General features: G+C 47.5%; 1 protein-coding gene across 6 annotated transcripts in view; it reads left to right on the top strand.

Moving 5' to 3' along the window:
- MAPK4 (mitogen-activated protein kinase 4) overlaps positions 1–23,309 on the top strand; it is a 129,069-nt gene that overhangs the window by 67,143 nt on the left and 38,617 nt on the right. For 3 of the 6 annotated variants that reach the window (XR_013995293.1, XM_081078860.1, XM_081078858.1), the window contains exon 2: positions 21,507–23,135. Coding sequence is in view for 5 of the 6 variants with exons in the window: in XM_081078860.1 (XP_080934986.1) it covers positions 22,590–23,135 (546 nt within the window). In the remaining variant the exon portion in view is untranslated. Of the gene's footprint in view, positions 1–18,039; positions 18,154–21,506; positions 23,136–23,309 lie in introns of those variants that run through there. The other 3 variants (XM_081078862.1, XM_081078861.1, XM_081078859.1) reach the window with 2 other exon arrangements.

Raw genomic sequence — 23,309 nt, 5'->3', positions numbered from 1 at the left:
GACATTTTTCTTTTTTTGTTTTTAAAAATAGTCCTATCAATGACCTTGTCATAGGAACAGGAATTGTGACTGCTTTCATGCCTTCCATTGTCCTGAACACACCCATACAGAGAGAGAGACAGAGAGAGAGACAGAGAGGATGTGTTAGTGGTTGAGCAGCCAGGAGAGAAGAGGGGATAAGTTACAGACTGATGATAGAACAGCCTTCTAGGAATGCATCTAAAAAAACACACAAAAAAGCTCATGTCCTGTAGCAAACAAAATTTGTTTGCAAATTCACAAATCAATGTTGCTTTTTAACTTCGCAATTGCCCAAGGCCATTGTCAATTTCAAGACAATCATAGGAGATGCCACCTGAAAAATAATGTTGATTGAGTGAGAAGTCTAGTTTGTGACACACAAAATCTGTCTCCATTCTCTCTGTCTTTTCACTAGCTCACTGAAGACCTGGAAGAGCCACTTTTCATTTAAAAAATCCCCTTAAAGTGTTCCCTCTCGGAAACATGGAACATAAAAAGTGGCCTGGACGTATTATCAGAAGTCACCCTGTCACTAAATTCCCACTAAATGTGGGATTTAGACAAGTCTCCCAACCTTTCTTGGTCCTCGATTTCCTCATCTGTTATATTAAAAAAAAGTTGTATAGATTTGTAGTTGTTTTTAACTTGTGTTTCAAAGGTGTTCCATAGATGTTTGATTTGATCTTTTTCAAAATATATATTTTAAATTTCTTTTAAGAATTATAACCAAAAAAACCCCACTCAAATATGTTGTTTATCAAATTTTAACATACTGAAACCCTCAATGTGTTAATTTTAGTTTTAGCCCACCTCAGAGTTGATTCTGCCATCTCTTTTTAACTTAAAAATAATGAGATTGTCAGTGTGAACTACTGACCAAAAAAAGCTGTTACACATTTGCCATAACTTATCTCTGAATCAGGACTTGCTCAATAATATGCAATTAAACAAAATTTTAAAATAAACTGGATAAGTATTACATAAGAATAGGTTTAATGTTCTCATTGTCTATAATTAAATGGTTACAATTTATGCTAAAATTAAACAAATTAAATAGCATAGTTCAGTGTGTATCTTGTAATAAGTGCTCAATCATTGTCAGCAGTTTTCCATTGTACGTATATTTGGTTACCTGTAGTAAGATTTTTTTTTTCTTTTTTTTCCCCCCACCCGTTTCTTCTACCTCCCCTGGTTCAAGCCCTTGTTTCTCAGTCTAGTTGTGTAGGAAACAGCTCCCTGGCCCAGCTGGTATTATGTGCCTTGCACTACTCCCGGCTGAGGCAGTCGGTTGCCAGTCATTGGTAGGCCACTCACAGCAGCTCTCGCCGGCTGCCGGCCATTCACGGCAGCACATTGGCCACTCATGGCAACACATGCCAAACTCCAGCTGCTCACGGCAGCCCAGCTCCAGGGAGAGCTGTTGTAGAGGGCTCAGCTCACTGGCCCATATGGGAATCGAACCAGTGACCTCGGCGTTAGGAGCATGGCTGCTCCAACCACCTGAGCCACCGGGCTGGCCCAAGATTTTGTTTTTCAAAAAAGGTGTTTTGCAACATTACCTCTGAGAACACTTCAGACCTAATATTCTATATCAATTACATTTTTACATGTAAAACAAGATATATTTGTGCCTCCCCCAAACATAATCATATATACTAATGACCATTAGTGGTTTTAAAAGAAGGTAGGGGGTTAAAATAATTAAAATGAGTAAATGACAATCATTATAAAAGAAGTGTAAGCAGTATCCTAATTAATGAATTTGCTAATTATTTTTTCCCACTGTTTGGCTGCTGTTTGGTTGTCAGCTGAAACACATTATTACATATTCGGGAAGGGGAAATTTACTTGGAGACTGTAACGCGAGCCTATGCACCAGAGCTCAAGAATTCCACCAGGGGATTTTTAGGGAATAGGTTTGGGGCGATTGCTCAATTGATCATTTAAAATTAAGTTACTAAATACTGACTCCAAATTTGGTTTAGATCAAGTTTGCTGGTATATGCATTTTGCCTTCTGTCCTTTATCTTATGTTATAAAACAACCACCCAACATGTTTAGTGAAGGTAAACTTCAAGAAATTGCCTAAACCCAAGTGGTCAGGACTATCAGGAAATTGTTTTCAAGAGCAGCTTTGTCCTATAAATATAAATACAGTGAAGCATTACATAGAACTCCTTTTTAAGGCTCGTGTCCCTGGACAGAACACATGCCACTCATTTGGTTACCTTTATTTTCTTTTAGGAGTCAAATGATACCGAGCGATAATGTCGCATATCTGAACAGAGAACATTATAACTGGGTTCAACTACCGTGTTCAAAGCCCAGTGGCCCCTCTGTGATTAACACCCTGCAGGGGGTTGTTGGGAATCACCTTCAGTGAAGCTAGAAGGGCTGTTGTTCCATCATCCTCTTGATGGCTGCCCTTCGGCCTTGGGCAAATGGGTGTCTGCACCACCCCCTCTCCAAGTCTCTCCAGGTCAGTGGTTCTCAAAGTCTGATGTCAGAACCAGTAGCATCAGTAGCGCCTGGGGAATTGTTAGAAATCAGATTTCAAGTCTCCCCCCTGGCCACCTGAATCAGGCCCTCCAGGTGGGCCCATCATCTGTGTTTGAAGAGCCTTTCAGGTAATTCTGATGCTCACTCAGGCTTGAGCACTGAGGCTCTGGGTAATGACTCACATGGGCAGAGTGACCATCCAGGGGCCCTGTCCGGGGACTTGTGTTGATGCCATGCTAACTGAGGACCCTTGGGCTTGAATCCTGACTTCATTTGGCTCTGGTTCCAGACAATCCTCTTCTTGATTATGAAAGCTGGTATAGATGATGTTGCTAAAGGAGCCTGAATACACACACGTGCGTGCTCACACACACACACACACACACACACAGGTGCACTGACCAGGGCATTCTATGATTGTCTGGAACAGTGGAAGACTAGCTCCCCTCGGCTGTGTGCTATTTGGGAGAGCAATCATGTTGCAAGCCCGTCTTCACCTTCTGCTATGGTCCTCAAACATGGCTGCACATTGGAATTACTTGGACCTACCCCCTTCCCGAAATTCTGATTTCATGGTCGGGGGCAATCTGAGCATTGGGATTTCTTTTTCCCATTAAGATTTTATCTTTTTAGAACAGTTTTAGGTACAGAGCAAAATTGACAGGAAGGTACAGAGATTTCCCATCTACCTCCAGCCTCCACACATGCACAGAATCCTTCATTACCACATTCCCCCATGAGTGGGACATTTGTTACAACTGAGGAACCTCCACTGACATAATCACCTAAAGCCCATAGTTAACATTATAGAAATGTGGGGCATCTCTTCATATGCTTATTTGCCATCTGTATACCTTCTTTGGGGAGATGTCTGTTAAGGTCTTTGGCCCATTTTTTAAATCAGGTTGTTTGTTTTCTTACTGGGTTTTAAGAGTTCGAGTATTTTGGATAACAGTCCTTTTTCAGATAAGTCTTTTGCAAATATTTTCTCCCTGTCTGTGGCTGTACATGCAAACCTCATTCTCTTGAAGCATCGGATTTTAAAAGTTTTGGTTCTAATATGCCTCTGAGCTGGAGAATCAGTGGGTTAAAATATCAAGGGCACCTGAAGGAGATGAGGATAAGGATGGGTTAGGCCATGAGGGAAAAGCCCAGTCGCTGACAGAGGTACAGGCTCTCCAAAGCTGGTCCCCAGGCTGCTGTCATCAAGTGCCCCCTCTCCTCCTTAACAGCAAGACTTGAACTGGGTCCTTCCAGACATCTTGTCCCATGGGACACAAACAGCATCCCATCCCTGGGATGTTTTTTCCTCTTTGCCGTGGTAACCATGAGATTGACAGTAAGTAGATGACTTGCAGGTCTTTCTAATTTTAATCAATGCAAGCCATTATTTTTTTTAAAAAAAAGTTTCAAAAGCCTTGTAATGAAAAGCTGTCGTTCCCTGTCTTATCCCTGATCCCAAACTTCCAAGTATTTCTTTTAGTTGTTTTGTTGGTTAGTTCCATTATCTCTAAGTAATATTCTTCACCTACTGTTTTAGTGTTTTCTTATGGCTTGTTTTTGTTGTCTTTTAAGAAAAGAATGAGAGAGAGGAGTCATTTAGAGGAGTCAAATAGAAAACACAAATCTGCTTGCCTGCCCATTATTTAATCTGACATTATGTCATGTCTTCACTTTTTTTTTCATGACTATTTAATACTTCACTTCCCTCACTAGAATGTAAGCATTGTGGTCAGCGTCTTCATTTAATTTGGACAATAATTATCACTTTTTAAAGATCTTGTGGCTACTGTTCTTAACATCAAGTGCTCATATTCGTTCTTTAACGTCCTTTCTCTTTCCTTCAGCTTTCAGCAGTAGCTCTCAACCCAGTATGAGCTTTCTATGTTTCTTTTCTTTCTTCCTGTCCACCTCCCCAACAGTTTTTCTACTGAATCTTTTCTTCTACATGTCAAAGTAGATGACCTTTACTTTTCGTTTGTGACATATTTACTTATAGATTGATTCTAAAAGCTGAAAACTAGCAAATAGCGTTTACTTTATGATTTGTAAGAGAAAACAGAAAAACACCCCCCTCTTCATTAACTTTCATCCTGTCACTTAGTCTTCATTGCAACTCTCAACAATGTCCCTTCAGAACTTGGTGTTTAAGAAGAGATTTAAAGGTTTAAGGACTGAGGGTTAAAAGAAGAGGATAGGAAAGGGCGGGAGACAGGAACTGCCTGCTTTTATATGCGCAGGAGTCGGGGTAGGAGGGAAAGGCTGTCAGGTGGTTCCACTTGCAAACCTTCCAGTAATTCCACAGCTTCAGGCCCTGCTTGTTGACCTCATCCTGGGGCTTCTCCAGGTGTCAGTGAAGGTATGAACATCCTCAGCTGCTCCCTACCCGCCCCCCACTTTCACCGTGGGTTCTGGGCCTGAGACTTCCAAATTCTCAAACTTTCAGAATGTATCGAAATCCCCTCCTGTTCTCTTCCTTGTTATGGGTTTATATTGATGTAAAGCCCCCCCCCCCACTATCAGTTTAATGCCATCTAAGTGGAAGGGGGGATGAATGACTGCTTGGTCCATACCTTAGTACAGCACGTGAGTTGCCTTCCCATCTCCCTGCAGTTGCCTCCCAGTAGGACTTGAGTTCAAGAAGATTGGGGATTTCTACACTGGAGAAGAGACCTCAAAGTTTAGCTAACTTCATTTGGGTAAGGGGGAAGTGGGAAGGGAAGAACAGAATATGATAGTGGAAAATAATGTCCACGTTTGGTTGCTCTGGTCACAGCCTCCCTATGTAATTAACACCTGGGGAGGTTGAGGGAGCTGAGGAGATCTGTTGGCAGGGGGTTGATGGGACACGGGAAGGTAATCACCAGATTGCAACCACTCAATGGCTAGGATCAGCTAGATGGCTGGGAACAAAGTCACACCTGTCGTCAGTATCCGGAGGGCCCCAAGCCTGTTCAGTCATGCAAGCAAAAGGCTCAAGCAGGAAGAACGGACAGCAAGCAGTGCTTTGGGGGGCGGGGCACTGCTTTAGTTACATTATCCTTTACCTCCATGCTCAGATGGGGCTTCTTGACACTCTCCTCATTCTCACAGCATCCCAGGAAATAACCTCCATGATGTCAATTTACAATTCCCTCAAATAGCCAAGGTGATGCCTGATCTTTTCTAACCAGGACACAGGTTTTCGTTCCGCAGTTAGAGACAACGCTTAAATCCAGATTCCCTGGGAGAGGAGCCTGGTGTCTTAGTCACACAGAAGTATGGACAGCTGGGCTCAAGTCCGTATATAGGCCAGGAAGAATGGAGTTCTTGAGAAGGCAGTAGAGAGAAAGGAAAGGAACAGAAAATGACCTTGGAACCATCCAGATGTTTCTTCTCCAATGTCTATGATTGGCTGTTCCCTCATCCTCCCACCCACTCTCACCTGACCCCCTTCTCTAAACTCCCAAGTGGCTGTTCTGAGGGGAAACTACTATTCAGGGTCACAGTGGAGAAGAAGGGATGTTTTGAGGGTTATCATGGAGAACCATCTAGAAAGGGAAGATGGGGGTAGCAGGAGAGAAGGGTGCTGAATCAGGTGTCTGGGAAAGTGGGAGAGAGAGATGATGAAAGGTGGGATATGGCAAAAAAAAAAAAAAAGCTGGAAGGTGAGGGGGCTTCCTGCAGAACATTTAAAGCTATGGGATTAAAGATGAGGGATGAGGGGGTGGCCAGGTGGCTCAGTTGGTTAGAGCGCGAGCCCTCAAGAACAAGGTTGTCAATTCAGTTCCCATATGGGATGGTGGGCTGCGCCCCCTGTAACTAAAGATTGAAAAATGGCGACTGGTCTTAGAGCTGAGTTGCTCCCTCCACAACTAGATTGAAGGATGACTTGGAGCTGATGGGCCCTGGAAAAACACTCTGTTCCCCAATATTCCCCAATTAAAAAAAAAAAATCAGAGAGCTGGGTTAAATGTTAAAAAAAAAAAAGTGTATAGTTACCAGGATTCTACTGGAAAAATCCCATCTCTGATCCTAGTTTCTTTCCGTTCTACTGGACTCTCTCCAACACTCCCACTAAATTGATTGTTTCCACACCTCCGCTCAGCTCCCACCTGACCTCACCATCACCCACACTTTGCCACAATTCCTGGGTGCTGTCCCACGTCAGTCTATAAGCCCAGCCTGGTCTTCTGTGCTCAGCCATGCAGCTGCCCCCTTGTGTCGTTCCACCTAAACATTCTGTTCTTGTCCTAGAGAGCTGACCATGCTGCCACCGGCAGGTCACCCCTCCAGGGGAACGCATCTTTATGAATCACTTCCCCTGAGCACTTCTTCCAAATATTTTCCCCAAGCCCCCTCCCCACTCATCTCTTTATTCATCGGCTTTTTATTGAGCACCTACTGTATGCCAGGAACTGTACGAGCCTGAGAATATAGGATGAACCAGCCACTGTGCTTTTCCTCTCGGGTTTCCCAGTTGAGTGGGAAGGTCCAGTTTCACGAGATTACTGCCGTAGGCACATGTATTGTGCTCCAAGAGCTTGGAGAAGAGTTTGCTCAGAAGATGGCAGGGTGACATTTGGGCACAGCATGAGTGGGGTTGCTCCAGGAACACAAAGAGGACAGTATCACCAGCAGACGGGCCGCGTCTACTGGGGACGTGGTGAATCAGGGGCGATCACCCCAATCTGGCAGGGTGCGGTCTGGGGCGTGGTTGGACATGAGGCAGGAAGACAGATGCAGGTCTGAGGTGGGGGCTGCGTGAGGAGCTTGAGCTTTAATTTCTGGGCAGTGGAGAGCTATTAAAAACATTTTTAAGACCGGAGAATGAAATGATCAGATGTGCTTTAGATATACTGGAAGAAGAAGGAAGGATAGATTGGAGGGGATGCAGGCAGGTGACTGAGAGAGCATTTGGGGGATGATGGGACTTCATTCATTCATGCTAAATATTTTTATTGAGGGATCCCACAGCTGCCACGGCACTGTCAGCTGCAGGAAAGCAAAAGTGAACGGTTCACTCCCCCTGCCGTGGGGCAACAGTGAGACGCAGCAGGACGCAGACTCACGAAGACGGTCCAGGTCACGAAGGGACCAGGACCGACACGAAGCCAGTGTGCATGAAGAAAAGGGGACAGATTGCAGAATTTCTAGGGCCGAGTCTTACCTCCCTCCTGTGTCACCACCCTGTTCACTGTGGTCCCAGCCCTCAGCACACTTTCCCTGGGACCTGACCTCATGGTGAGGACTTGGAAGGGAGTGGAAGAGAAGGAGCAAGTCCAGCCTGAGAAAACAGCCTGAGCACAGGCAAAGGAGGTCAAAGAGCCCCCAATTTTTCCAGTCACCTTTTCTGCCGCTACAAAAGAAATCAGAGCAAAACTTTGATCTTCGGAGCCTGGGTGAACATGTGTTGAAACTGGCACTCCACCCATTTCTGCAGTTGTGTCAAAGCAAGACAGAACAAATTGATCCACAGGGTCAGAAGAGATCCCTCTCAAAGCCAGTGTATTGTTTTGCTTTTTGTTTTATTTCAAAGAAATACTTGCCTTATAAAACTAAACGGAAGGTTTGGACGGGGGGAGGTAGGCTCTGGGTCCCAGACCCTCCACTCAGTTCTGGTTGATTGAAACTCTTGGCTCAGTCCTAATGAGACGCTTGTTGTCTTTCCGAGGCCAGGCCCCTTATGTTGTGCCAAGGCTCTATAGCTGCCCGCGCTTGGGATCCTCATTTGCAACTTAGGTGGTTGAAACAGATACAGAACAAAAAACAATTTACATGGCTACTTGGAAAAAGAAAATGGTTTTGTCATTGGCAACATAAAGCCTTACTCTAAAAGCAACCTTCTTAAAAAAAAAAAAAAAGTAAAAATAAAAGCAACCTTCTTTTTACCAAGATGGTTCTCCCTGGAAGGGTTCTATCCTGTCCCACCGCCTAGGTGAGCAGTAATTGCTCAGTTTACTCTCCAAGTGAGGTGTGACAAGGGCAGGAGGAGGCAGCTCCTTCCAGCCACCCCTTCTTACTATCCAGCTTTTATCTTGTGCCCTCTTCCCGCATGTTCTAGAAGGCAGCTTTGTCCATGCTGCACAGCCAGTCAACTGCCTTAGCTGCCCCTGTGCGCGCCTGTTTGCCCTGGCCCCATGGCATTGATAGATATGGAGGGCAATATCTATAATATCAAATAGCCTTCCTCCCAAAGGGTGGCTTGGAGGCTGGGTCTGCATAGAAGCCTGGGGGTGGCCGACACCTTCCCCAGGCAGCCCTCTGCCCAGACCCATGGACATCCTTCATGCTCCAGTCACGTGAGAACTCTAGGTCACAACAAGGAGACAGAGACTGGTTTGGGCTGGTTTTTCAGAACTCATTAAACCCTGAGGTTCATTTATCTGGAGTGTGTGAAGAAAGGGAGAGGCAAAGGAATGCTTTACTGTGTCACTGTCCAGCCCAAACACTCAGTGCCTTGGCTGGGGTGCCAGCCCCAATGCGGGTTCCAGCTAACTGCACTGTGCAGGTAAAATCCAGTTCCTGGCCCAGGACTCCCTGTGCCTCGGAAAACTGTGGAATTCTTGGCTGCCGGTACAATTACATTTGTCAAGCTAATGCACTGTATTGTGTTGGTCATGTTGCTGCTGCTGCAGTTGTCAAGGTTCCGGCATATTCTGCAATGAGGACTTTATCGGTGTGTGTGGCTCAGGCTTCTGGGCATTGAGGACGGTCTGTGTGTGCCAAGTGCTAACAGCAGGCGAGCAACTCAAGAAGAAGGCAGGCAGCCACCTGGGAATGAAGGTGGGGTCCCTCTTTCTTCCCATGACTCCCCCTTTCTCCTCATTCTTCCTCCCAGATCCCCTTATTTCTCTCTCTCCCTACTTCCTCCTCTCTAACCCTGCTCTCCCAACATGGACCCAGACCTTGTCGTGTATCATCAGAATTCTGAGTGTTAGATGTCTCACTGATGACAAGCATGAGAGTGTCTGCGTCCCTGTGAGTCATTTCCTGTCTTGGTTACACCGGAATAGACAGCGGGGTCTCTTGCTCCTGGCCTTATGGGGTCCAGCTCTCCTTAGACGAAATGAAACTGGAGCTTTTCTTAGGCCGCAAACACTGGCTCGGCCCGTAAGAGGCTGGGCACTGCACTTGGCACCAGCCCTGCACGTTCTCAGTGGGGACAGGGACCCAGTCATGGTCCCCTACTTCCTCCACCCCCAGAGGCAGCCTGGCTCCCAGCTCTGCTCTCAGTGAAGGGACAGGATTCCAATTGGGAAGGCTGGTAGCTGCTGCCACATGGTCCGTGTGTCACTTTTATTTTTTTTCCCTGATACAGAATAATTAATTATTGGAGGAGGAAGAGTTGCTCCTTTGCAGCTAGTCAGTCTTGGCCAGGCACAGCTCTCTGCCAGCTGGGCCAGGATCCCCTTGCTCATTTGATGGAAGGAGGCTGGGTGATCGATCCACAAGGTCATCCCGAGGCCCAAGAAATGCCTGGAAGGGCCTGTTCCAAAACAAACAAACAAACAAACAAACAAACAAACACCGCAGCCTGGGCACTCTCAAAGCCTGGTCTGTGACTCTCTGAATGACCTTGGAAGAGTCATTTCCCTTTTCTTGGCCTCTGTTTCCTCATCGGGCAGTAGAAGGAGAGTTGGTTCCTACTGCAGTTAATATGAACTGACCTGGCACTGATCTGATACCTGAAGGCCAGGATGGTCATCTTTCTCCAAATGGACTCAAAAACGGCTAAGAATGCACATGCCAACTGGCAGGAAACTAGCTTTTTCATGTAGGCTTTGGTTCTTTGGGTCATCTAAGAACCCCCAGGTTGGGGAAAGGCAGGTTTATCTGTCCATTGCCCACCTCCCTGGATCCTTTTCCTCGATTGCTTTCTTTTCCAACCTTCTCCCACTCCCCTCGTAGGCAGTGGAGCCATCTGTCTTCTTCAGGGAGCTCATAATCTGAAGGCTTATCACTTCCTTCCTCCCGCTTCCATGTCCAGTGGGATTTGATGCCTCCCACGGAGCCCTGACCATCAAGACGTAAGAGGCTTACTTGTGTGTGGAATCCCGCACAGACTTGCCTGGGATTCATTATTTCTAACAGCTATTCCCTGGATCTCTCTGGCTAGTGTGAGGAGGAAAGGAAAAAGCAAGAACCAAACAGCACATGTTGCCTCTCCAGTGGGTCATGTTCCTATGATGCAATCTCTGTAGCATTTGGTTCCGACTCTCAGGGTCTAAAATCCTTTCAGTGAAGAAGGCGCTCACATGGAGAGAAGAGAGAGAGCTTTGACTCATGGTGGCAGAGTTCAGTAAGTGAGAAGGGCAATGGCCTCGCCGAAATGGATTTGGTTGGCGTCTTAGTCAGTTTGGGCTGCTGTAAAAAAGTGCCGTCGTCTGGGTGGCATATAAATAACAGAAATGTATTTTGTACAGTTCTGGAAGTTGAGAAGTCCGAGATCAGAGCGCCAGCATGGTGAGGTTCTGGTGAGAGCCCTCCTCTGGTTTGCTGATGGCTGACTTCCCACGTATTGTCACAGCAGAGAGATGGAAAGAGAGCTCTCAAGGCTCCCTAGTACCAGGGCACTAATCCCATTCCGGAGGGCTCCATCCTCATCACCTAATTAGATAGGGATCATTTAGCCTAAGTTCCCCCAACCCTACCCCCCACCAAGAAAGAAAAGGGGGACTCAATGGATGTGTGTAATGGCTGGTGGAGCCAATACTCACCTCTTCGCATGTGGAGGAGTGTGAAGGTCCAAGCCTGAAGGAAGAGACAGGGCAGTGCTCCCAACCCCCTACAAGGCCAGCTACCATCGCCATGGAAATTGTGAATTTAGTGTAATTAAATAGTGGTCATGACTTAGCTCTAATTTGGAAAGTACTTCCATATTGTCAGCCTCAGTTCTTAACCTCATGGGTAAGTTGGGGCAGTATGGTTATTCCCACTTCATGGATTTGAAACTCCCAGGGGCGGAACTAGAACCCAGGCCTCCTGGCTCCCATCCCATAGCTTCCTTCTTCAGCTGTGACAGCCCTATGGGGTCCAGGGATTGTTGCTGTCACCTGAGCTGTTGAAATACCACTTCTGTCGTTTGTGAACTGGAAGGTGCAGTTGCCGGGACAGGGACATTTTTTCAGCCCTACGAATGATTTCTTTATACTTCTGAGCACAACCCCTGTCAATGATTAGCCTCCATGGGAATAATGGGAGGTAGCCGTGCGCACATTTGCTGGCTAATGGGCCAGGCAACTGGGTGAGAAGCAGGGATGGTGAAAGGAAGTCAAGGACTCGATGAAATTTAAAGGGACTGAATGCAGAATTAGAATCAGACAAGACCTGTGAAATTCTCACATGTTGTTGGCATCTCTCACAGGGAGGAAAGAAGCAAGTACAGTGTATTACAAATCGAAGTTTTTGCACAATGCTCTGGAGCATGGTGCTTCCCAGAATGGGTTTGTTCTTCCCACATTCTCCCCATTCAGGGAATTTATTATTGAGTAGGTTAGGAATTAGGCACTGGGGCTGTAGTGACACAGACGATGGAGTCCCTCCCCTCACGGGGGTCCTTTCCAGCCAAACACTGAAGACAAGCCATTAAAACTGAAACAAAGAGGGAGAAAAGTGACGTGAGATGGCAAGGACAGGGGACACAGCCTGACAGGTAAGCTAGTTTGGGGTGAGAAAGGAGCATCCAGGGAGGCTTCTTGGATGAAAGGGCATTTAAACGTAGACCTAAAGGATGAGTGAGAATTAGCAGGGGAAGAGGAGGGCGAACAACATGTGGGGAGGCTCAGAGGCAGGGGAGAACAGGACATTTTCAGTGACAGAAAGACATTCTGTATGGGTGGTGCAGAGAGTTGAGGAAACCATGAGATCTGAGGCTGGAGAAGTTCAGAAGGGCACTGAGTTCCCAAAATGAACTCAGGGAGCAAAGTACATCCTTTTCCAAGGAACTGGGAAAATCAGAAAAACAAAAGCAGGTACTCAAGTGTGAGGGGGATGGGGTGTTGGGGGGCCTCCGAAACAGGAAGCCCCTGCAGGAGATGACAGAAGCACTCTTCCTGGAACCCAGGCGGGATTGGGAGCTGTGCGCATATTTGCTGGATAATGTCTAGTGTGTCATCTTGAGGAAGTCACTCCAAGTCGGCAAAATGGAAGGGCGAGGAGGAGACAGGTTTCTCTTGTGCACAAGGCATGTGCTGTGCTTATTGACTTAGGGGAACAGCTAAACCCACCTGTCAGTGCTGTGAAACTTCATTATTGTTGGCATGCGTGACCATGCCCAGCACACAGCAGGCCCTCAATAAATGCCAGCTGAGTTAGATTGTGCCTGGGGGACAAGGAAAGAGCCCCGTTGTAGCAATGGGAGTGAGAGGTCAGAGAGAGCCATGCCGTGGATACAAGTAGGCTCCACCCTGAGTGTCCGTGCCAGGTGATTGGCAGAGGCTCTGGGGGTGCTGTTTGAGATGAGTTCCGGTGTCCCTGTTCATCAGGAAAGAGGGTGCAAAACAGGTCCCTAGTCACACATCCCTACTGATACCAATTTGCCACTTCTGGTCTAAAAGCGAGATAACTCAATACTGTATCCTTTAGCTCTAAACCTGGGATCTTTCCGTGTCCCTGCCATGGGCTGACCCTGCAAGGAGGAAGTAAGTGTAGTTCCATGGACGGGCCCCAAAGTTCAGCAGCAAAGCTCAGGTCTGAACATTGAGCACCTCAAAGCTCAGTGACTTTGTGCCTTCCCATGGCGGGCTCACCGAAAGGAACCTCCCCATTCAGGGAAGGCACAGGGGCCTGTGGGCACTGGGGAGTGGGTACTAAAGCAAGTGAAGGAGAAATTAAAGATGGAGGCTCTGCCTGAGACGCTGAGTCCCCTGGCTGGGGTTCTGCCCTTTAGAGCACAACACAAACAAAGCAGGCCCCAAAGGGGGCTTCACCTTACTTAGCCACTGAAGTCATAACGGTCCTGATCTACCTTTTGAAAGTGGCCAACATCTTCTGCAATCGATCCCAGGCTTCCTTCCTTAAAACGGGGAGAATGAGAAGTTTCTCCTTGAACCCACAAAGGTCAAATGTACAAGTCTTCTAAAATCCAAAAGATTTAACTACTGGTATGCACACACCCCCTCACACACTTGTGATCCGGAAGTCGGACACCCAGGCCCCAACCTAGGCAGGTGCAGCCTGTGCAGCCCTGTCTGTTCCCATGGCAACCAGCACCCACTCCTCACACGCAGGGACCCAGACTGCTCTGTCTCCCCAGTTTTGCACCGACGCGGACATGGAGCTCCAGTGAGGCCGCCGGAATTTCTCTCTGTGCTATTTCGGTGTTGATGGGAGGCCTGGAAGTCTTTGTTCTCCCTGGCTGGTTATGTAATTTTCAAGAGAAAAGGCAGAGCAAAGACTCAACTGAACTCTCCCAGAGTTTGCTCTCTGGGGAGGAGGTAACACCCCATCCCCACCCCAGGGCCGGACGTTCCTTCTGCTCACTTTTTCTTTCAGCCCTCAGTATCTCTCCTCTCACCCCCTCATGGTGAGATCAAAACAACTGGGTTCCCTTCCTGTTTCTTACTGGGCAGCGTCCCCACCAGCATGTTCTGGAGGAAACCGTATAAGGAAAACAAGCCAGAGAGGGTGGCATCACTGCCTCACAGGGACATTTCGACCTTTGCACATCCCAGGGGAGGACGCTTGCTGGGGCCTGGGGATCAGTGGCTCCCTGCTGGAGTCATATTTATTTTAGACTAAGCAGTGCTTTTGGCTTGGGTCAGTTGCTGTCCTGCCAGCTGGTGTGTGAAGGGTTACCCAGGACTTCGGCTGGGAGAGGTACTGGGCAGGAGAGGCACAGGGCATAGGAAGTGCAGTCTGAGCACATTAGGAGCAGCCATCTGCCCACGCACCTGGGCTTCCGCAGAGAAAGGGCTTCCTGGCACGGGCAGGTTACTTCACATGAACTCTTCCCTTCAGCTCACTTCCTGGGTGGAGGGAGGGGTACTTCATTTCAAAAGCTGAAAGACCAAGAGTTGTTTCTTCTAATCCCTGGGAGCACTGCTGCTGCCTCCGAGGGTAAACGCAGCTCAGTCCCAAGGCTGACAGTCAAAGGTAACACAATGATAACGGCCTCGGGACCAACATTTCCTTCCTTGGCGAGGAAATGCCTTCCAGTCAGTGTGGCATCTTCGCGGGGACCCTCTCCCTTACCCCCCACCCACTCTGGGAGATTCCAAAGCTTTCTTTTCTAGACCTCAGGGACACATTTTTCATTTCTCTTTCCATTTGGGTCATACTTTGTCACAATTAAAATCTTATGCAAGCATGTAGCCATTCCTGTCTCCACTGGTATTTATTTATTGAGTCCGTCCTATATGCCAAACACGGGGCTAGGCCTGGGGCTACATCAGTGAAAAAAAGAGGGATGAGGTACCTCCCCTCCCCGAGGTTCTGTCTGGCTCTAGAATCTGATGAGATCCAAGCTAGGTAAGACCCAGGACCCCAGCCCAGGGACCTTCCAAGGTCTCAGGCCAAGTTTGCCTCTTTGCCATCTTGGAAACATCAAGAATTGCAGGTCTCCAAGCCCCTCCTCTCCATTAGTTATCTCTGCTATGTAAAAAATACCCTCCCCCCTCCCCAATTTAGTGGCTTAAACAGTGTTTATTGTCACATAGTTCCTGTGGGTCAGGAATCCGGGCATGGCTTAGCCAGATGCCTGTGACACAGAGTCTCTGGTAAGACTTCAGTTGGGCTGTAGTCCTCGCAAGGCTTACCTCGGGGAGGATCTGCTTCCAGGAACTCACATGGGTCTCCCCACAGGGCTGCCTCATGACAAGGCGTCTGGCTTCCCCAGGAGGGATCACCCAACACGGAAGCCACAGTCTTTTAATAACCCAATCTCAGAAGTGACATCCCATTGCTTCTGACATCTTCTGTTCCTTAGAAGTGAGTCAGTAAGTCCAGCACACTCTTAAGGAGAGTGGCTTATGAGTGGGGAACCAGGAGGGCAGAATCTTTGGTAGTTATCTTAGGAGCTGCCTTCCACATCCTCCAGGAGCCTTCTCTGATTTGCCTAGTCCTCATGCCTGCTCCACTTGCGGTGGGAATCATGTCGTTAGCTCCTGACTATTCTTGCTTCTGTAATTATTATTCCTTCTAGGAATAGAAGCTCCTTGAGGTCAGGAGCTATGTGTTTTACTTCTCTTTATTTCCCACTTAGACCAACCATGCACCTAGCTAGTTACTATCGTTAGACAATCAGGTTCAAGTTAAAAAAAAAAAAAAGACCCAGTAAAAATGTCTTAACCATTGGGCTTGACGATCTCACTTGGTGAGAAAGCTGCAGGTAGGCATTTCCAGGCTTGGCTCAGCTACTCAACAAAGCCCTCGGCTCATCTGCCAACTACAGGAGCTGGCCTTTGTCCCCAAGCTTGTCCCCATGTGGTCTCAAGGTGCCTGCTGCAGCACCAACCCCACTTCCTTCCACAACTACATTCAAACACGGAGCAGAGGAGGAAAACATCTTCCCTAAAGCCCCCGGTGGACTTTCTTTTCAAGCTGATTGTCCAGAAGTGGATCTAATGACTACCCTCAAAGCAACCACTGCCAAAGGGGGACTGAATTACCACAATTGCTTTAGACTCATGGCCCTCAAGAGCAATAGGTGTGGCAGATACCACTGGCCCCGAGGATTTTGGAAATACGTAAGGCTGTCACACAACCAGGAAGTGCTGTTGGCATTGAGCGAGTTGGGACCGGGGCTGCGAAACTTTAAACAATAGTACACTGTACAACTCCACGAAATAAATAACTCTTTTTCTCAGAGGCCAGTACTGTCTCTACTGGAAACTGCTGGTTTAGATCAGTGATGATCAACCAAGGATGATTTTGCCTCCTCTACTGGTGATAGTTTTCAATGTTTAGAGACATTTTGGCTGTCACAACTGGGGGGGTGCTACTGGCATCTAGTAGGTAGAGGCCAGGGAATCTGCTGAATATTCTACAATATACAGAACAGCCATGCAGCTAAGAATGATCTGGCTCAAAGTATCAATCGTGCCGAGGTTCAGAAACCCTGGTTTCAACCCACATGACTCATCCCTGAGTTGGGCTCAACAGCTCAATGACTGACCCAGACCTGGTTTCAGTTTGTCCAGAGGAAGTGGGAATGGTTCCTGGGTCAGTAGCCAGTGTCAGCTTATAGGGCCTTTGCGATTTAGCCAGCTGGGCGAATGGTCAGCTCTGCTCACCTCTAGGATGGCCAGTCCCTGCAGCCACAGACTCTGATATATTTGAGGTTTACAGTTGGATAGCAGTGTTATGGTTGTTTGAACTTGGTGGGTTTTTCCCCTCCACTCTTAATCTCATTTAGACATTCTTGTTCTCAGTTTCTCTTTTCATGAAGTGAGCTTATTAACCGTGGCCTCCACACTGGGGCTGAACACAGGCTGAAAAGTGGGTACTTCTTACTTTATTTAAGTACAAAGTGTGCCTACCCCAAACTTGTCCTTCACTAGGCCCAGGAAGTCACACTGAGCCGATGGTGAGAACCACCTATGTCTGCTCAGATCATGTTTTTTGGTGATGAGAAGTGTGGGCTTTGGAGTTAGACCTGAGTTTACATCCCAGATTCATCACCAACTAGTGGTGTGACTTTTGGCAAGTCACTTCCCTCGAAAGGCTTCATGGGAGAACGATGATGACCTCAAAGGGTTCTTCTGAGAGCCAACGGAAATAATTAGGCACAGCCCTTGGCCTACGGTAAACCTTCAGTTAGAATACTACTTACCCCATCTTCATCATGTCGTCTTTGCCACCTCTCCAGAAAGCCTCTGTTAAAATGTAAGTGGGGTTTAGGAGTGAGGGATGTCAACAGTGCCACAGAATCACAGAACCAGAAGGACGTAGCTTGTGGAAAGCATAGAGCTGGGCCCTGAGCCCAGGAAACGTACAGGTGAGCTTAACTAAGCCTGAGGTGGGGTTCCAAACTCAGGGTGCCTCCCTGGGTGTGTCAGGGGGCAGACCTGGGATAGTGCGACCGTGAGGGGCAACAGGAGGACTGAGTCTGGGAGGGAGGAGATGGGGACAAGAGCTGGCAACGGGCTTGGGTCACAAAGCTCTTCAGTGCTTCCTCTGGAAAGAGCTAGAGGATGGATGTTCCTACACAACCTAGAGCAGGAATTGGCGAGCTACAGCCCCCTGGCCATATGCAGCCCTCCGTCTATTTTTGTAAGGAAAGTTTGATTGAAATGCAGCCATGCCCTTTGGGTATTGTCTATGGCTGCTTTTGTGCTACAAAGGCAGGGTTGAGTAGTTGCCACAGAGACTGTCTGCCCTGCAAAGTCTAAGATATTTATTCTCTGTACCTTTATAGAAAAAATCTGCCGATCTCAGGTCTCCATAGCCTCTAGCCTCTAGTGACCAGGACCCGAGCCTTAGTGTCAGATGGACTGGACTGTGACCCGAATGCTGTCCCCGGAATCATGCACTGTACAGCCTGTTTGACTGGAAACACCAGCCCTGCCTGAGAAGGATTTCCTACAAGTTTGGGGGTACTCAGGAGAGGGAAGAAAGCAGCGTCTGTGAAATGTCAGCGCCTCACTGGGGGGTCCATAATTCCTGCTGAAAGTCAACAGCATGAGGTTCGGGAGGATCTCATCAGGGGAGGAGGTGGGTCTAAATTTAGACTTTCCAAAGCTGCTTTGTAAACCAGAGGCCCAGGAATCCGAGAAAGGGTCCGTTGGCCCACTCCATCTCGTCTCTGGTTTGCCTCCACATATTAAAAGGTTGGATGTGTGAGAGGATAATTGATTTGATTCAAATAAGATAATGCTGGCGAGTCAGTGAGAAATCAGTGGAGAGATGAAGCTCCACTGTTCGGAGCCCTGGGGTAGATATTTATATTTCTGTGGTTTTTTTTACAACGTTTACCAACGAATTGTGGGAGCCTGAGCTTCCCTTGCAAGAGTGATGTGCATTCTTCTTGCTGGGTGTTACTCAAGCACAGCTGAACTGATGACTTTTCCTTCTCAAGGTGAATGCCAAGTCCCCGGTTTGAAATCCCACTTGTCATTCAGAGTAGCTCTGCGTCCCAGCTCCAAATGGAGAATGATTGGGCTTCATGCCAAGAGCTGCCGTACTTACTTCTCTGCCCAGGTGTGAATACCCAGATGACAAGTCTGCCCGTCCCTGGGACCAATGGGCCCATGCCTCTGGGTATATGACACAACAAGTGAATCACTAATCTGAAACTTCTTAGGTGCACAGAAGACTTCTTAGGTGTTTTGTAATCAGTCCATCTGTGGAGAAAGACAAAGTGTTGACAGTAGAGATCATAGAGAAATGATGGAAAGAAACTTAGAAAATAAAGGGTTTTGAGAAGAGATGAAACCAGTAAAGTCAAATGGGAACAGAGAAATGGTTCTTATTATTTAATAAGGACTGCCTTATTAGTGTTGAAATTCTAAGAGAGGCAGCACCTAAACAGAAGATAATACTAAGAGGGTTGAAGGTCAGAAATTTGGTTTGTCCGAGTGGTTGGGGCTTGTTGTGAGAAGAGTCCTGTTGAACAAGCAGCAAGCAGAGGAAGGGGGGCTGAGTGTCTAGGAGATGTGGGCATCAGTGATGGAGACGTCACTTGTGTTCCTCGGGTACTTCCAATCTACAATTATTTTCTAAGTGCTACTTTGTGCCCTGGACTTATGCTTAAAGTCTAGTTGGGAGGTGCACATGCATAAAAAGTTCAACAATAGCCCAGATTAGTATATGGTAAGTGCCAACATACAGTATACACACGAACGCTGCAGGAGTTTAGAAAGGGGACATGTCACTGAGGACTGGAATGGATACATCAGAGAGGAAGTGAGACGTCATCTGGATTCTGAATGATGGGCAGGATTTCAACAAGTGGGGAGGAAAGAGGAGAACATTTCAGGAAAGAGGCAAGCAAAGAGGCAAGGCAGGAATTGAAAGAGCATATTTAGAGGTCCTTGAGGAAGGGGGAGTGGCTGGAATCGGGACTTCACAAGGTGCCGTGGTACCTGCCCACTGAACCTGACAGCCTGTTAAGGAAGATCCCTAACACACACACACACACACACACACACACACACACACACACACACACGCAGGGGAGAGAGTCCCTTCCCTCTGTGAGAGGGAAGGGGAAGAGTTTTAAAAATAAATCAAGCACCTCTTAATTATTCACAGATTATCTGCATTGCAGCTGATGTCAAACAAATCCTGCTTTCGCCTTGCGGGTGATATCATCTCCTCTCTGCTTAGGCCCTCATACCCGGCTCTGTTTACAACCCTGTGAGATCTGGAAAGGGAAGAAGGCTTAAGCCTCTCTTCATAAAGCAAAATATATAATTGCCTCTGTTTGCTGTGCCCTTGGGAACCAGAGCAGGCCTATGGTAGAAAGTGACAGAAGCTCCAGTTTCTGTACCTAACCTGAGCAGCAGGAGTCTGAGGAGGGATGGCATGGGGCATTGGGATGGCTCTTTTGTTCTCCTGAATTAGGAATCCAGGAGTGGGTGGTCCCAGCACTGTCTCTAACTGGCTAGGACTCCTCAAACAGAGTGAAAAGATATTCATTTATCATCTCATCAAATGTTTGTTGACCTTGTCTATGCTAGAAGCACTGAGCTGGTGTTCTCTGAACCCTAGTACCCTCATGTGCAAAGTGAGAACTTGGACTAGAATTATTGTCTCTCAGTGGGGGTGCTGGCATTTGAGGGCGAGTGTTGGTTATTCACTGATGGGGATGGTTAGCAAATCTGACCCTGCCCATTAAAATCCAGTAGTGACACCTCCTCAAATGAGCCAGGGGAGCAGGACCATCACCATGAGGACCATTGGACTTGTTTGTTATGATTGCTTCCCAGTCTGAGATTCTGCATGTCGATGATTATTTTGCTGCTGGGCCCAATAAAAACACACAGATTTTTGAAAACACACAGCTGAAGATTTGATGAAACACCAGAATAGTAGATGCATCTTATTCAAGTGTAAGGGAATTTTCAGCAATGGCAATGATAGGTAACATCTGTTAAGCCATTACTAAGTTCCAGACACTTGGCAAATTTCTTGCATTAGAAGTTTTTTGAGAAGATCTGATTAATTACTATTTCAGATCATCTGTGTCCTCTCATTTGCCTTCTTAATTTCAGAGCATTGACTTTTGTTTTGTTTTATTTACCATTTGCTGAGTTGTAGCGTTCAGATATGAAAGTATCCCCACTGGGTACCCTACACAGTATGATGAGAATTAAGAAGCAGCCCTGGCTAGATTCACTCCTTTGTGTTGGATGTAGTGTTTGTTCTCTGTGTGTCCATGGACTTAATAAACTTATAAAACTTGCCACTTCCTTAGAAGCTATGATATTAGTGCCTTTACTTCAGAGGTCTGAATTTACATTTTGAGTTTTGCAGATTTTTCTTCCCATTTAGGTCCTCTGACTGTAATTTGCATCAGCAGCCACCAGGGGGCAGTCAGGATTGGCTTTGACCCGTTGCATGGCAGAGCTAGTTCCCATCATCAAAAAGAATACACTTCACCATGCCAGTCCTGGTGTTGCACTAAGAAGTCTGTGCCCTGTTGTGCTGGGCAGAGAGTCCCTTTATTAGGGTGGCAATATAATTTCCTTGTAATTTGGTATGTGTGTTTATGCCACCTGTGTGGAAAGCAAGAGATGCAATTGTAATTAAATCTCAGTGCAAGGCAAATTCCCTATTAAAGTATTCAAAGACATTTGCAAAAGAAGGAAGAAAAGGGATCCAAGTGGAAAAACAAGATTGTTGATCCTTTATTTTCTGTCTGCAACTAGGTACATTTTACTTTCACCCTTCCCATCTAGTGATGTGTGTATTTGGAGAGCATTAGGAATAAGTTTCACAAAGGTCAGAGCTGATCATTCCCACCCACAATTTGTGAATGTTAACCTTTCGGGGAACAGGCATTTACATAAAAGGCACACCATTTGATGATCTTATCAAATCAATCCATCTTCTCTGTCTTCCAGGGGAGCGCTGCACACAGCAGGAGGGTGGCTGGGCCATGCAAGGCCTGGAATCCCCTGAGCAAGCAGTGTTTCAGCTGGCTGGACAGATCAAATAACACTTGGGCTGGTTAACAAAAGACACGCAAGTGGGAAGGTGTTGGAAGCCGGAGTGTGGAAATTTACCCAACGTTTTCTTTGACAGAGAAGGAGACTCGGTCTGCAAGATGCCACATTTCTGCAGCCTCTCTGAGTCTAGCAGAATACAGTCTCTTTCACGGTGGTGTGGATGAGACGGTGACAGGATGCTGCCCCCATCTGAAGCTTCCAGAGGATCCCAGCCTGGCAGCTGAGCTCCCCTCGGACTTGGGACTTCAAGTGTTACTTTGTAGAGAGCTCATGGAAGGTGCTTGGGTTGCTCCAGCTTTCTTCACCGATGCTCACCAGCCTGGTTTTGTGTTGCAGAATCTAAGGTGAGCTGATAAAAAGGGGGGCTAGCAGAGGTAGAAAGAAGCCCCTAGAAGCCTCTGGAATCCTTTATTGGGATCCCTTCCTTCTGCTCAGGACACAGAGAGCAGCTACCAAGCTGTCAGAGGCTGTGATACAACTGAGCTTTGGACCATCATCAGTGAGGGAACACAGCTCAGTAGCAGCTCCTCATTTCAGCCAGAAGGAACTTCTTTTAACAAAAGGATTTAAAAGGGAGAGTTTTTGCGCCTTTTCTTTGTAGTCCATTATGATGGAAAACTTTATGCTCACATAGATAATGAGCCTGGGTTTTTCTTTCCAAGATGCTATATTTGAAAGAAGTATGAGCTATTCTAAGTGTGGAGGAGGACTTGGGATATGCAGGAGTTGGTGGACAGCCCTCTCCATGCAGGTTAAGAAAACAGTGTGAGCTCCAACTTTTGCAGCTCAGCAAGCATGGACGTGTGCCACTCTTGTCTCCAGAGAGCTGGTGGCAGTGACATCACCATGAGAAAAAGCATCCCTCCGCTTTGGGACTTGACAGAATGAGGTGTGCTGAGGAGACCACTCAGCGGGACTTGGCCTTTCCTGACTGCCCCTCCGTCCCATGGGCAGCCCCTGAGCACCCCTGAGCCAACCATGGCCGAAAAGGGCGACTGCATCGCCAGTGTCTACGGGTATGACCTCGGTGGGCGCTTTGTTGACTTTCAACCCTTGGGCTTCGGTGTCAACGGGCTGGTGCTGTCAGCCGTGGACAGCAGAGCCTGCCGCAAGGTGGCTGTGAAGAAGGTCACCCTGAGTGACTCCCGCAGCATGAAGCACGCGCTCCGGGAGGTCAAGATCATCCGGCGCCTGGACCATGACAACATTGTGAAGGTGTATGAGGTGCTGGGGCCCCAGGGTACCGACCTACAGGGCGAGCTGTTCAAGTTCAGCGTGGCCTACATCGTCCAGGAGTACATGGAGACCGACCTGGCCCGCCTGCTGGAGCAGGGCACGCTGACGGAGGAGCACGCCAAGCTATTCATGTACCAGCTGCTCCGCGGCCTCAAGTACATCCACTCGGCCAATGTGCTGCACAGAGACCTGAAGCCGGCCAATATCTTCATCAGCACGGAGGACCTTGTGCTCAAGATCGGCGACTTCGGGTTGGCGAGGATCGTGGACCAGCATTATTCGCACAAGGTATGTGTGGCCTGAATGGCTGACGGGGCGGCCCATGGACTCCTCAAGAATGCTCAGTGTACAAGAGGGAATTACCAGTTCTTTGGGAATTGGGGGACTGGGGTCAGTCTCTGGGGGAGGTTGGAGGGTGCTGGAAAGGTCACACTTCTGAAAAGTTGTTGTTGGGGGGAAAGA

This window comes from Rhinolophus hipposideros, assembly GCF_964194185.1.
Source record: "Rhinolophus hipposideros genome assembly, chromosome: 17".
Lineage (NCBI taxonomy): Eukaryota > Metazoa > Chordata > Mammalia > Chiroptera > Rhinolophidae > Rhinolophus > Rhinolophus hipposideros.
Note: the sequence above shows the minus strand (reverse complement) of the source record. Positions and strands in the feature narration are given on the sequence as shown.